The 15,018-nt window shown below is 38.5% G+C and overlaps 2 protein-coding genes across 3 annotated transcripts in view; one reads left to right on the top strand and one right to left on the bottom strand.

Moving 5' to 3' along the window:
• The window catches only part of ESR1 (estrogen receptor 1), a 454,084-nt gene that overhangs the window by 393,800 nt on the left and 45,266 nt on the right, over positions 1–15,018 (top strand). The window lies entirely within an intron of this gene.
• LOC118856707 (60S ribosomal protein L7a-like) lies at positions 13,013–13,872 on the bottom strand. The gene has a single exon (XM_036767143.1). The coding sequence runs from the start codon at positions 13,858–13,860 to the stop codon at positions 13,060–13,062; it is 801 nt and encodes a 266-aa protein (XP_036623038.1). The 5' UTR covers positions 13,861–13,872; the 3' UTR covers positions 13,013–13,059.

The following is a 15,018-nucleotide window of genomic DNA, read 5'->3' as shown; positions in this document are numbered from 1 at the left end:
CATTAATTTTCTTTGGTGTTTTAAAGCAGTATTATAGATGGAACGTATCTCACGGAACTTTCAATCAATCTGTGGGATATGTTCCGTCTGTTGGATGCAGACTAGTTAATATGCACCTACTTTCATATTGTCTTGATGTCACTTTGTTGTTTTGTGTTTGCTTTCGTCCTTCATGCCTTCACTTGTCTTATTGATGATGCGCATTCTCCCCACCTCCTTAATTTATTTATTTATATATTCGTTCATTCATTCATTGTTTGTTTGTTTATTAACTAAAGTACATGTTCCTGACTCTGGCTTTCAAACTCTTCCACAATCAGTGTCTACCTTGCCTTTTCAGTGAAGTTACAATTTGCCTTCACATATTCTATGCTGCTGCCAAAGCGAACTATTCTTCCTCCATTTTCACATTCCCTCTCTGCTATACCTTTCCCCATATTACACCTCATGTCTAGATCCTTCTCTCTTATTTTCTTTCAGTTAAAGTCCCTCTTCCATTCAAGACCCAAATCTTCCCTTATGACCATTCCCCCTTCATGAATATTCATTTATTTGTCTAGAGCAGGGCTGTCTAACTTTAGGTTATCTTGGGGCCTCATTAAAATAAAGTAATTATTCAAGGGCTGCAACCAGAATAAAAAATACAGTACACTAGTAGAAAGCCTAGATGCCCTGATCACAAGCTAAAAATTCTCTCCTCTAGGCCAGAATCCTTAGAATCCATTCTACACAGCCGACTTCACTGTTCATCTTGAGTTCCTCATTGTGCAATTCTTCCCCCCTCCCCCCCCCAAACCCCTCAGTTTTTTAAGCTTTTAACTTGTGATTAAAAAAAAAATAGGCTAACAAGCAACTGTAGATCTTCCCACAGAAGGGATGATAATAAAAAGAGATTGCGACTTTGTGGCACCTCAAAGAATTTTTTGCATTGTCAGGGGTGATTTAAAAGAATCATGAACAGAAATCTCTTAACACAAAATGTGCAGGCTTCCTATTAGTTTTCTCATATGTAAAATTATAGGATGTTTGAGTTTTCTTCTATCTCTAAAATTCTATGATTCTATGATTCAGATACTATCCTGAAATAAAGACACTCACATCCTTTGCATCCCTGTGATATACAGTCTCGTGAACTTACTAGTAAAAAGAAATGAAATTGATTTGCCATAACTTACTGTCACTGTACCTTTACTGGATCCTAATAATCATGTTCTTTTTAACATGTTTACAAGCCATTGATTTAAAAATCCATAAAATTTTGATGGGGGCCATTGTCAGACTCACCATCATGCTGATTTTGGAATCTACCTTTTTCCTTTTTTTGAAAATTATAACATTTTACTCATCTCCAATCTTCTGGTTTTTCCCACTCTTTGATGGTATCTCAAAGCATTTGTGATCCTGTTTGCAAATTTTTGAAATACCCTAGGTTGTCATAAACCAAAGCCTTGAGACTTGAACTACTTTAAAGCAGCCCAGGGCTTTCTTATTATCTCCTCATCTATCTTTGATGTCAATTTCCTCTTAATAAATATTATTCTAACCTTCACAGTTGGAAAATCATTGTCCTTGATAGAACATAGGAGCCACACAGAAGTTGAGTTGTTTTGCTTCCTTTCTGCAGATGCTATGTAGACACTGGAAAGAGAATCCAAAGATTTGGGTCATACTTCCTAGCTGTGGGGACATGAGAAAGCCATCTTGCCTCTCCAATCCTTAGTTTCTCATCTTTAAAATAAAGAATAAGGGATTAAATAATTTCTAAGGCACTTTACTGCATTTACAATTTAATGCCTCTCTTAACATGTCATCAGTTCCAAGTCTATTGAGTATTTGTTCCTTCCCTTTTTAATTGCTTTCTTTCTCCCTCCCAGCAAATGAGCAAACGAGGTCTTCCTGGATTTGAGACTGGCTCTCTATCATGATACTAACTCATCATTCTGTAGAGGTGACCCTATTTTAGCTAAGGTTATGTCAGAAGAGCACAAGAACAAGTAGGTTCAGAAGAATCTAGGTGGCACAGTAGATAGTGCTGGGCCTGGAGTCAGGAAGACCTGAATTCAAATCTGGCCTGAGCTGAATGTATGACCTTAGGCAAGTCATATAACCTCTATCTGACTCAGTTTCCTCAACTGTAAAATGGGGATAATAATAGCATCAACTTTCCAGGATTATTGTGAGGTTTAAATGGGATATTTGTAAAGCACTTAGATAGTTCCTGGCATATCACAGGAGCTTAATAAATGCTTGTTTCTTCCTTCCTTTCTTTTTCTTCTTCCTTTCTTTCCTTCCTCTCTCCTTTTCTCCATCCATCCCAGTTCAGGTTGTGTAACATAAATTTGTAGTGACTTTTTTCTACCTTCACTCAGAAGCAAGTGTACAGGAGCATGAGTAGTAGATGGCGGGAGTGAGCCAAGGCTAAGATTTAGAAAGGCATAATCAGTGATAACATAAGTGGGGCAGGGACTTGAAAGAAAAGAACAATGTACAGTTGAACTGGCTCACCAAGGGGTCAAGATGAAGAAAAGAAGAGATAGTAACTAATGCAAGGAAAATGGCCTGGGAGAGAACTGAGAGGTCAAGGGATTGGAGGTTTGGTATGAGAAGGCAGAGGGAGAGATGGAAAGCCAATAGATTATGGTCAGATAAGGGGAATTCAGAGTGCTTGAACATGGAGGTGGTGCATTTGTGGGTGATGTTAAGATCATAGGTTAGACTATCTTTATGTGTCATTAATCTAGGGTGGAGGAGTAGATCATGGGAAGTGCGTAGGTTGAGGAACTGAGTAGTTAGTATGTTTGAGGGGTCTATATGTATGTTGAAGTCCTCTACTATGATGGGGAAAGTTGGGGAAGAAAGACTGTGAGTCAGGTACTAAACTCATTGAGAAAAGGAGAGTGTCCTAGAAATCTGTACACTACCAAAATTTTGACTGAGTAGAAGATGTGGATTGTATGGACCTTAAAGGAGGGAGAGGTTACTGAGTAATTATGGTAGGGAGTGAACCTGAAAGTGGCAATTGCGGGTTCTGGTTTATGGGTATGACTGTCTCATTCTCCAGTTCAAAAAACTTCGTAGGCTCCCTATTACTTCTAGGGTAAAATGTCATCTCCTCAGTATGACATTGTAAGGCCATCCACAATTCAGCTTCAACCTACCTTTCCCATCTTTTAATACATAATTTTATTTTCATATGCATTAGACTCCTTGAGGGCATAGATTGTCTTTCATCTCCTTTTGTATACCCAGTGTTTAACAAACTGCCTGACACATTGTAGGTACTTAAATGTTTATTGATTGATTGACTTTGTGTTCAGATAAGCTGTTCTACTAGCTGACCTCAAAATTTGATATTCAATCTCCTTCCACTGTGCAAACTTTCCCCTGTACTGTCTTCACCTTTACCTTTTTAGGGTCATTCATCAACTTGAAAGTGTCAGCTCAGATGCTTTCTCCTCCTAAAGTTTTCCTTGATTCCCTTCCCCACCCCAGGTGTTTGTGCTTTCTCCTGCCTCAAGTTTTCTTTGTCTGATCTCTCTGTTCCCCCTTTCACTCTATTCCATGATTTTACCCAACTCTGCACCTTTTAAAAAAAAATCCCTCTGGGGGAACATAAGCTCTTTGAGGACAGGGACTATTTTTCTGAGATCTTTTCGCGGATCAGGCACTTTAAAAATATTTCCCTAGTTGGACTGAATTGAGTTACAGTAAGAAATAATGTAGTTAAAAAAAAAGTAAATACCAAGAAAGGACACCTTTCCCGGAAAAGAGAAGAAAGATGGTAAAATAAGAATTATGGAGAAAGGAATGGAAATGATAGTAAAAGATGATAAATTCAGAAGGAAAAAAAAAAACTCCACTAGATTGTCCCATAATTCAAGCTAAGAATTATAGTTACCTTTGTTTGAGTCATTTCTCATAGAATAGCTTAAAAACTAGCCAAGCATGAAAAATGGCATGTCCAGTGGATCTTATTCCAGCCTGATAAAAAGGAAAGTGCTCCTGGGATACAGGAGGAAGGTTGTGCTCATGCTAGCTCCATTTCCAGTTTGCTATCTTGAGTTACTTGATGGCTTGGCACAGGACTTGTGTCAGCTGGTATTCCCTATTGGGTTTCAAAGCCTAAAAGGCTTTTCCAAGCATAGTAATCAATCATCCCAATAAAGAGAAACATATATTTATTACCTAGGAGCTAAATAATTTTACACTCCTTTAATAAAATTTTTTTAAAAAGATCATATGATTCTAATTGCCTCATGGACAACTGGAATTTCTCTTAAAAAAAAAGAAAACATGAGATTTCTAGGTTTGCTAATATTCAGATGTTGCAAAGTAAAGGGTTAAAATAGCATATGTTGGCCTTACCCTTAGAGAACCTTGAATATTATTCATTTAAAAGGAAGAAACAAACCCTTTATTTCTCTTTATCCATTTCTAAAGCCACTGTTGCTACATTTTAAGAGTATTTTCTCACTTTCCCTCTCCCTCTCCTGTTTCTTTTCCTTTCCCTCTCCCCTTTCCCTTGTCCTCTCTCTCCTTTTCCATCTCCTTCCTCTTCCCTTTCTTACTCCTCTCTCCTGTCCTGTTCCTTTTCGTTCTTCCACTTTCCTCTCTCCCTCTTTTCCTTATGCCCCTAGTCTCCCCCTTTCTCTGTCTTTCTTTTCATCCTCCCATGTGATTTTGCATGTTATCTTTGTCTCTGCCTCTGTCTTACATGCTGTCTTATCGTTTCTGTGTATTTTTCGCTCACTGTGATTTTGTACGTAAGATACATTTTGGTATCTAGAATTATTAAAAAAATAAATATAGGAATTTTATTTCCTTTTTATTTCATCTGGGAGTCTATCACCCTTGATAATAGCTAATACTATTTTCTCCTGGAGGTTTAATTAACTTTTTGTTATTAGGTGGTTTATGAAAGATGGATATAATAGCTTCATAGACGATTATTGTGTTCTTTTTGGATTTTTTTATTTATATAGAGTAATTTCCTTTAAAAATTTACTTTATTTTCAAAAGAGGAAGAAATCGCTTAAGTTTTCAATGGAGGAAAGACTAAGCTATAGCTATGTCTTTGCAATGACAAAATATCTAGATGAAAAGTAAGATTCATTCATTGTCCTCCTTTCACCTACCTAGTCTAGCCCAGCATCAAGATACTTTGAAACATCTGGATGACCGGCTGATTTTTTTTCTACTATGCATTTGGATGGTTTAGCATTCAGTAGGCAATTTCCTACGCAGCCATTAGTCCATTTTTCTCCCTGGGAATTATAGAAAGGTGGGCTCTACTCTGAAATTTTAGTCATATAAATTGAACAAAAAAGTAAATTCTTTGTGGCAATGCAGAATTTCCTCTATCTCTGGGAAAGGATTCTAACTCAGGAAAAGTTTGTGTTTTGTACATTCTGAGAGAAGCTGCTATGGCATTGAACTCTAAACTTTTTTCTTGACACTAGCCAAGAAAAGTACAGGACAAGAACATGGGTTAAGATATACACCCTCTATTTGAAAACATTCCTTAGCTAGCCATATCTTTTGACCATTACTCTCCTGATGTGAGAAAAATAGGCAGCAAGGATTCCCTAGTCTGTGGCTCCTCTTTTCCCAGTGGTTTGTAATCTGATCTATAACCTAATAAAGGCAATCTAACAGCATGTGACCCTGTGTTTGGAACCAAAAACCAGAATTTCTTTCAGGCAAGGTCAAAGCAATGTTCCCTGTGTAATTCTTGCTACAACCATCTGTACTAGTGGAAACACATAAGGCCCCAAATCCTTCTGGAATTAGTAATAGATTTATCCATAAATCCTTCTTCATAACTCATATGCTAGAAAGAAGGCTCATGGCAACCCCTGAGAGGCAGAGGACTATGTCATGGCTGTGACTTTGCAGTTCAGTGGGAGAGGAATAGAAAGGTGTCTTTGAAATGAGTGGTGTACCTTTGGAGAGGAGGGGTTCCTGGCCTAGAATGGGATTAGAGCAGGAACAGACATAAAAATACCCTGGAAACTGATGTGCAGGAGCCTCAACACATTTCTAAGCTGAGGAGGTCCCTGAAGCCGAAGGATTTTTCTCTTAGTGATAGTGATATATTCTATTTGTAAAACACTTTCCAGTTTATAAAGTGCTTTCATGCCTGTCATGTCATTTGATCCTCAGAACATCGGAATTATTTCATATGCAGCATCTCATTTGAGCCCACCCACCCAGAGAGGTAGATAGGGCTGATATGACCCTCATTTTATAGATAAGGAATGCAGAGTTTAAGTCAATGGTTAGGCCTCAGTTCTGATAAGTACTAATGAAGCAAAGCAAAGGGAAAAAACCAAACAACCAGCCCCTGCTTTAAAGAAGCTCATAGTCTAATCAGGGAGATAAAATGCAAACAATCATGTAACATACATGCATATGTATACTTACGTGTGCATGCATGTAAACATGTATACATCCAAATACACAGACACACATATCCACAACACATGCATGTACAATCTATATTTGTATGCATACATGTACACATATACAATACATGTATGTGTAAACATACACATATGCACCTATATACCCACTGAATCTCTACAATTAAGATGGATCAGGAAAGACTTCTTGCAGAAAATGAGCTTTGGACCAAGACTTAAAGAAAGCCAGAGAAGCCAGGGGGCAGAGAGATGAGAAAGGAACACATTCTTGACATGGGGGTGGCAGTTGGAGGGCAGTATAGCGCAATGGAAAGAGACAAAGTGCTTGATACTGTTATTAGCTGGATGACCGTGGTGGGCTAGCTACTTTCCTTCTCTGGGTCTCAGACTCTTTATCAGAAGGGGTAGACCTAGATCACTTGTAAAATCTCATCTAATTTTAAGTTCTATAATCCAATTATGTGCCCAGGGTCATACAACGTGAGGAATTGCTCATAGGAAGGGTTCTTTTCTCACTGCTCAGGAAACATACATTCTTTCATTCAGAGAAGACCCTCAAGCTGGACATCATTTGCATTGTTTCTTATATAAAAAAATCAATTTGAAAGGAGACTTCATTCCTCATTACATTCCATGATGTTGCCAAACCAAGATAAGAAGGAAACATTTAATCCCATAAGCGTATTCTACCCAAGCTCTTCAATAAGGTCTCCTTGACTTGGAATAGGCCTTCTGAGAATTTTACATTTCTGAAATACTGCTTAAATTGCTCAGTGTATTCACTACCCAAACTCTTAGTACAGATAGCACTGATTTCATTATCACTGCCAATCTCCTCTGGGTAATGGACCAAAAGTCATTTCTACTTGACTGCATTTCTTCCTTCTAAATCAATCATACAACTTGATTTTTTAATTCTTTTTTTTTCTGAGAATAAATATTCTCAGAATATACTATAAACTCCTGGCATTTTCTTAAAATCTTTCATTTTGGGGTAATTTCTTCCATCTTGTCTTCTATTTCTCTACCTCAATACTGCTAATAGGTTTATTGAATTGGGAGGGCAATATTACTGATTACTTTGTTTTCTTTTGACCACCTCACTTGTCTTATGCTCACTGAATATCATGTTCCCCCCATATGTAAAGCTTGAAGTTACACAGGCCTCCTTCTCACTGGGGGTTTGTTACAAACAAGCAAGACATAGCAGTATGGGAGAAGGTTGGGAAGTGAAGGAAAATAGCTTCCATTGTTGGATTGCATCCTTCTGGGAAATCCTCTAGCATCAAGTTCATGGTTGTTTCATTCAACAATATCTCTCTCAAACTTCAAAACTCCTGACAATATTAGGGTGTCATTTAGAGTAATTTCCTGGAGGAAAGGGCTTTTAAAATTCAATTTGAATAGGAAGAACCCAATGTACCCAATTTCATTTATTTATCTAAGCAACTGACCTAGTTATTAACTTTTCATTGGACTTGATCACGAACTACTGTTCTCCAGATGAAGTCACACTAGGGCAGATCACAGTTTCTATTGCAGGTACTATCACTTCCTTCACTATGCCTCTTTCAGTTCAGCCTGAAGTCATATTAGCTTCATCAACTACCAGATTACATAGTTGAATAATATTGAAATTTCAGTTAATTGAAACCCATAGATTTTTTCTTAGAAGTGTCTCCCAGTCACATAGCTCCATATTGTACTTGTGAAGGAATGGTAGTGTGATCCAGTGGAAAAGGCATGAGCTTTAAAATTAGAGGAATTGGCTTTGTACCCGAGCTCTTTCATTTACTGCCTGTGTGATGTTGGACAAGTCATTTAACCTCATTGTGCCTCAATTTCCTCATCAGCAAAATGAGAGTTGGCACTCAATGACCATTAAAAAGCTTTAAATCTCTGAGTCTGAGCTGTTGTTTTTGTTGTTGTTGTTTTGGAACTCAAGTGTAAGACTTTTCATATCTTCCCATTATATTTCATTTTATTGCATTTGGAACTACGGTTTGGCCTGTGCTTTAGGATCCTGACATTTGTTATCCAATGTGTTGGCTGTTTTTTCCAACTTGTCATTTGAAAATTTCATAAGCTTTTCATCTATACGTTCACTTAAATGATTGGTTAAAAATATTCAATAACACAAGGCTGAAAACAGATGTCTGGGGGAGTAGACTAGAGATCTTCATCCAGCTTGATGGTAATAGGCCTCTTTGGGTCTCATCATTCCACAGTTCCAAATTCATCTAATTCTTTTGGGCCACATCTGCATCTAATTCACAGTGATAGCAAGAGAGACTCTTCAAAAGTTTCGTTAAAATCTAGACAAATTTTACCTACACCATCGCCCTGATCTAAAAACCTGGCTAGAAGAGGTTGGTGCGCCTTGAATTGTCCCTGCTTATGTTATGCCGTGATGCTTCAATATGAACATCACTTCTTTTTCCTGTGTTCACTAATAATCTCTTGAATAATAAAGCTACAGCTCGGACCCAGGATTATGTACTACTTGATTTAGAATTCCAAGCTCCTCATTCTGACAAGTCTTATTTCTCACTTATCCTACTCTTTTGCATCTACTCCACTTACTCTTCATCCTCATTAGGACCATAAGGCCCCTCATCCTTCTCTATTCTCCCAATTCTCCTGAAATCTTCTGACTTCAGTCTCTAACTTACCCAATCTGGACCCCGTGGCCAGTTACTTCCATGTGACTCTATACTACATTCCCTCCTCCCCTTGCCCTTTCAACATATTTACTATGTCAATCCCATCTCTATACTTGTTCTACTCCTCTTCCCAGAAGACCCTTTACTACTAGAGAAGTCAACACTGCCATGCGATCTACTACCATTTCATATTATCTGACTTAAATTTGGTCCTACCTGCTGCATCACAATTTGGTAATTTATTTTTTATTAATCTATATTATTATACTCTGTTATTAATTATTAATCTATAGAGATTAACTCCCTGTTGATTTTCATATAGTGTTTGTTCATAGCTTTTTCTAAACTCCCCAAACTGATACTCACATACTCACCTTCCTTGTCAGATGATCTCATCTCAAAACAACTGCATACATCAAGACACCCACAGCTCTTCTAAATCATCAGGCTTTTACCCATTCTCTCTTAATTTCTTTGTGTACCAAAGGAAGTAGTTTCCTCCCCCTTTTCTAAAGCTAATTTCTACTTGTGTTTTTGGTCTTCTCCCCTTTTGCCTCCGTCAGAGGCTACTTCTTCCATTGTCCTCTTCTTCTCGTTCTTCCCCTCATGTTCACTTTCTCTTTTTCTGCACTGACTTCTCCCTGAAAACATCATCAGGTTTCCTCTGTCCTAGAAAAAAAGAAAAGAGAAGAAAAGGAAAGAAACTGGACTTAATCCTTTGAAGTTTATAGATTGTTTTCCTTACAACAATCTTCACTTGGAGGAAGTACAAATGTTATTAGAGTCATTTTATAGATGTGGAAATGGAGGCTGAGAGGAATTGTGACTTAACCATATAAGGAAATTTACTACGTGTTGGAGATAATGATAGAGCCCAAATCTTCTGTTTCTAAGACCTATAGTTTTTCTACTATACCACACTGCCAGAAACACCTGCAAGCACAGTCCTCTCACCTACTTCTGTCAGGCAAGACCTTAGATTTCTCAATTGGTCATTTTTTACATTAAGATGCATTTTCCAAGTTGTGTAAGAAGTGAGATCTTCAAATCTTTCTTAGGGCTTTTGATAGCTCCTACAGAATAAAATGAGGAGCTGAGTAATTCTAAAAAATTTACAAACTGACTTGCTCTCTCTAGAGGATAAACTTTTTATGGGTGCTAAGAACAAATAAGTCTGAGATTTCAGGGTGCGGCACTCGATAAAAACTTACTGATGAGCCAGCTCACTAACTGACCCAAAGAATGAATGGTTACTCCCTGGCATAATTCCAGAAAGACTTCAGCTACACTGGCTGCTTGACTGCATTGAGGATAGTGAAGTGGTCAAGGCAGCAGAAGCCCCTATTCATGTTATGACATATCTCTTCCTCTAACTACCCACTAAAGCCATAGAGACCAGAGTAGGAAAAAAGGGTTATACAAATAGCTCCTGATCACTTATCTTCTCCTCTATAGTCCTCCACAAATAGCTCCTCTCTTGTAAGTGACTCTGGGTTCTCCATGGCTATGACAGAAGAGTGGTAGATTTCTGGTAGATTTCGCCATTTTGGAAAGGCCTGGGGTATGGGATGACCATTTGTCTGCTGCCTGAGGTGAGACTGGCTAAGTTTTGAGAAGTTTGTCAACAAAACACTGGCTTTGGATCATACTTTTTTTTTTAAACAAGTCAAGTCAACGAGCATTTAATAAGCACTTACTGTGGGCCAATCACTTAACCGCAAGGAGGCCTGAAATTGGTTACAAATGGGTGAAGGGATTATGATAGAGGTACTTACTCATACTGATAAAATTGAGACTAGGTTTAAGCTATAGCTATTTAAACTTGGCAACCTGTAAAAATACATTGTATTATAAGAGTTACTCTCATTTTAGTTAAATCATGGAGAATTTACAGACTAGTATAAAAAAATAGGGTATTGGACTTGGATTCAGGAAGAGCTGGATTGAGACTGTGCCTCAGCTGAGTGACTCTGAGTTTAACTCTCTATGTCTTTTTTCCTCATCTGTAAAATAAGGGGTTGGACTTGATGATCTCTAAGGTATAAATATATGACCCTATGATTTATTCTGTCATGCTATCCTTTTTTCCATGCTTCTTTGTCTGAATAGAAGTATAAGTCACTAGAACTGGATCTGAACATAGCGATCATCTCATCCATAACCTCATTTTGGAGCAAGAGAAAGTAAAGCCTAGAGAGGTTAACTAATTTGCTCAAAGTCACATAGTTAATGTCATATTTCAGCAAACTATATGCTTGATTCTTTTAATTATGCAACGATTTATGATCCCAGCATACATTAATGGTAGTGACGGGGAAGAGTAAGAATAGAGAAAGGGGTGAGAAGGGTTTGCTCCAAAAAGCTAGTGGTTCTGAAAATGTGAAGATTTTATATAGCACCATAGCTACAAATATTTGCAACATTTTTCTCTATTCAGATTATATAAATTGTCTATACTCCCTTTGGTAGCTTCTCAGTTTTTTCTTGTCCTCCTGTTTACTAAATTCCTTTTATACAAAGAATTGATGTCTAATGTCCTTATTTATCTTTTTATAAGATGCATCTTCCAAGAGGCATAAGTACAGGTGTCATCTGCAACCCCTTTCTGGAGCTCTTGATATCCCATACAGAGTAATAGGTACCTGAGTGCTTCTGAGAAACAGACACACTGACTTGCTCTCTGTAGAGGAGAAACTTTTAGTACGTGCCGAGAGCGAATGATCCTTCAAATTCTGTTCTTTGGGTGTTCTACCTTCACTTAAGAACAAATCAACTACATTTGAGAGGATAAGTAGCAGAACAAGATTCCCCCACAAGGGGATTTTGAGTGTCTCTGAAAACCAGACTGATAAAATACTTGGACGAGTTAATCATTCCAGACTGTCACGTCTCACAGTAGGAGTTAGAGGCTGGGGCTGCTTGGTAAACCTCTGTTCTTCTGATCTATGAGTGAAACTGTGTTTCCTTTAAAAATAAATCTTGTTTTTCTGGTCCCCATGTGTTTCACAGCCTCAGAAGCACCTCCTAAGTTGAGACAAATCTAGTCTTATTATAGTATTGTTATCTCAAGTTCCCCGGTAATCGCCTCCTTTCCAAAGCTCTTGATTAAATGATTTTATCTAATGCCCTGCTAAATACTTAAATCTTATTTGAGTCTTGGAATTGAGGTTAGTTATTAAATCAGTGCATTTCCAAAAAAAAAAAAAAAGAAGAAGTTCTGGCTGCTGTAACATGTATTTTCTGGGCACCTTAGTAGAGGTAGGCAGTTTTGCTGTATCAAACAGGTAAGTATTTATTGAGCCTTCCAAAGGTGCATGGCACTCTACGAGACTTAGGTTAAGTGTATCAACCTCACGCCATCTGGACTATCAGTTTCATCATTTCGCGGGTCAAGCATCCCCAGATATGGTGGAGAAGGGGCCTGCAGGCACTATGCAGTAGAACCACTTGACTCAGCCAAGCCACCAGTGGTTGAACGCTAACATGGCTTTGGATCTTTAGAGTAAATCCCTTTTAGAGAGGGGAAAAAACCTTGGAGAGAAGACAAGGACTTGGCTGGTTGTGTCTTTTACTCACTTTGAACTTTGCCCAGTGATGTAGTGGGTCTAATTTTAAGAAGTAGAGAGCAAATGCTTTATATACTATTATCACCAATAATACCTAACATATAGCACTTATGTGCCACGCACTGTGCTAAGCTAAATTATCTCGTTTGACCTTCACAACAACCCTGCAAAGTAGGGGCTGTTATTATATCCGTTTTACATTTGAGTAAACTGAGGCAAACAGAAGTTAAGTGACTTGCCACCAGTCACACAACTGGTAAGTGTTTGAGGTCATGTTTGAACTCAGGTCTTCCAGATTCCAGGCCTGGAACCCCATCCCATCGCACTACATAGCTGCTTTTAAGCTATTGTGACAATTTTTTTTTGTTTAAATTTTTATTTTTATGTAGGGAAAAATCAAATATACATTTAACCCAATTTGGTTGCAAGTTCCTTAGCTTTTGCCTTTTCCAGCTTGGCAATACGAGCCACCGATTTTGGACCCAGAACATTGCCACCCCAGTGACGACGGATCTCATCATATCTGTCATTGTAATTGGTTTTGATGGCTTCTACCAGCTTAGCCAGGGCTCCCTTATCTTCAGGATTAACCTGTGTGAAGGCAATGCTTGTGCAGGTATTTCTGTGAACTAAGTGACCCAGTCTGGCTTTACCTTTGATAATACAATAAGGAACCCCCATTTTTCGGCACAAGGCAGGTAGGAAGACCACTAGCTCAATGGGGTCCACGTCATGTGCAATCGCTACCAACTGTGCTTTCTTGTTTTCTACCAGGGTAGTAACAGTGTTAACACCTGCTCTCAGGACAGGTGGTCTCTTAGTGGGGACATCTCCTTTGCCTGCAGCCTTTTGTTCAGCCCGAGCCAGAAGCTTTTGCTTCTTATTTTGCTTTGTCTCAGGTCTATACTTATGAGCCAGTTTCAGCAGCTGAGTAGCTGTCTGACGATCCAAAGCCTGGGTGAACTGGTTAATTGCCGGTGGAACTTTCGAACGCTTATAAAGGATAGACCTTTGACGCTGCAGTCTGATGTACCGAGGCCATTTGACAAAACGAGTAAGGTCCCTTTTGGGCTGGATGTCCTGACCAATGCCAAAGTTCTTGGGCCGCTTCTCAAACAAAGGATTGACCACTTTCTTGGCCTCCTGCTTCTTTACTACAGCAGGGGCTGGAGCCACCTTCTTCCCCTTGGCCTTCTTCCCTTTTGGCATCTTGGCGGGCTGAACGAGCTATTGTGACAATTTAACAAATCATGGCCCTGAGGCACTGAACGCTATTCTCAAGATCCACAGATTTTCTGAATCCATGGATAGCTTTCTCCTCCATTGATCATGGGGTCAAGTATACACATTTTAAAAAAAATTTTTAACTCATTTTGAACTTAAGCAAAATGAGAAAAGAAAAAAAAAATTTCCACATATACAGCAGAACATAAAGAGAAGATTCAATATAAAACAGTACATTTCCATTTTAAACTGTTTACTTTTTTTTGAAAACCTATGTAATAAATACTACACATTGTTTTCAAAGCTACCCAGCTTTTTCTTTATAAGTTTTCTTTTGTTCTCTGCTGTGCACTTTTTAATTTTTTTCTCCCTCCCTTCCCAATCTGCCCTAGAGAAGGCTACAATTAAACACATACAAACACACACACATTTAGCTATATACATCTATCTATCTATCCATACACAAATATACAGATATATAAGACCATACTATACGTTTCTATTTGTCAGCTTATTTTCTGGAGGTTGACCAAGAGTGACCAAGGGTAGATTGAAAGGACCAGAGAACAACCTGAGTTCAAGTCCTGGTTCCCCTGGGATCAGCTTGTGTGACCTTTTGCAAGTCATTTTTGTTCTCCAGACCTAATTTCCTCATCTGTAAAATGAGGAGATTGGCCTGTATGGTGTTTCAGTTCCATTCTGGGTCTGGATCCTTGATACTGTGTGTATCCAAATGGAAATGACCCCACCCTTTCTATCTCCCATTCCTCTTTTTTTGACTTCTCTGAACACCTATGGAATTCTAACTGAAATAGAAGTCATATGTGTACCTGTCCAACCCCCCTCCCCCACCAACTCCCACCTCCCACACTATTCCACTAGATTGTAAAGTCTCTAAAGGCAAGGACTATGTTATTTTTTTTTTTACCTCTGTATTCCCAGCCTCTACCCAGAGCACATGGCAGATGTTTAAGAGGTCTTTGTTGGGTTCACTGAAATACTTGGGCACAATAGAACACAATAGAAGGGGTGAGGCCAAAGTCCAGAGCCCAGAGGTTTTAACATGGAAACATCCCTCAGGGCACAGACTACTTGCCTTTTCATGTGTTTCAAAAGCTTTCTTTACACTGTGGGTGCTTAACG

Source organism: Trichosurus vulpecula, chromosome 7, assembly GCF_011100635.1.
Source record: "Trichosurus vulpecula isolate mTriVul1 chromosome 7, mTriVul1.pri, whole genome shotgun sequence".
In the NCBI taxonomy this organism is placed as follows: Eukaryota; Metazoa; Chordata; class Mammalia; order Diprotodontia; family Phalangeridae; genus Trichosurus; species Trichosurus vulpecula.
Note: the sequence above shows the minus strand (reverse complement) of the source record. Positions and strands in the feature narration are given on the sequence as shown.

Bases quoted from the DNA above. Each gene is read 5' to 3' on its own strand.
- LOC118856707 (XM_036767143.1), bottom strand. From the start codon at position 13,860: ATGCCAAAAGGGAAGAAGGCCAAGGGGAAGAAGGTGGCTCCAGCCCCT.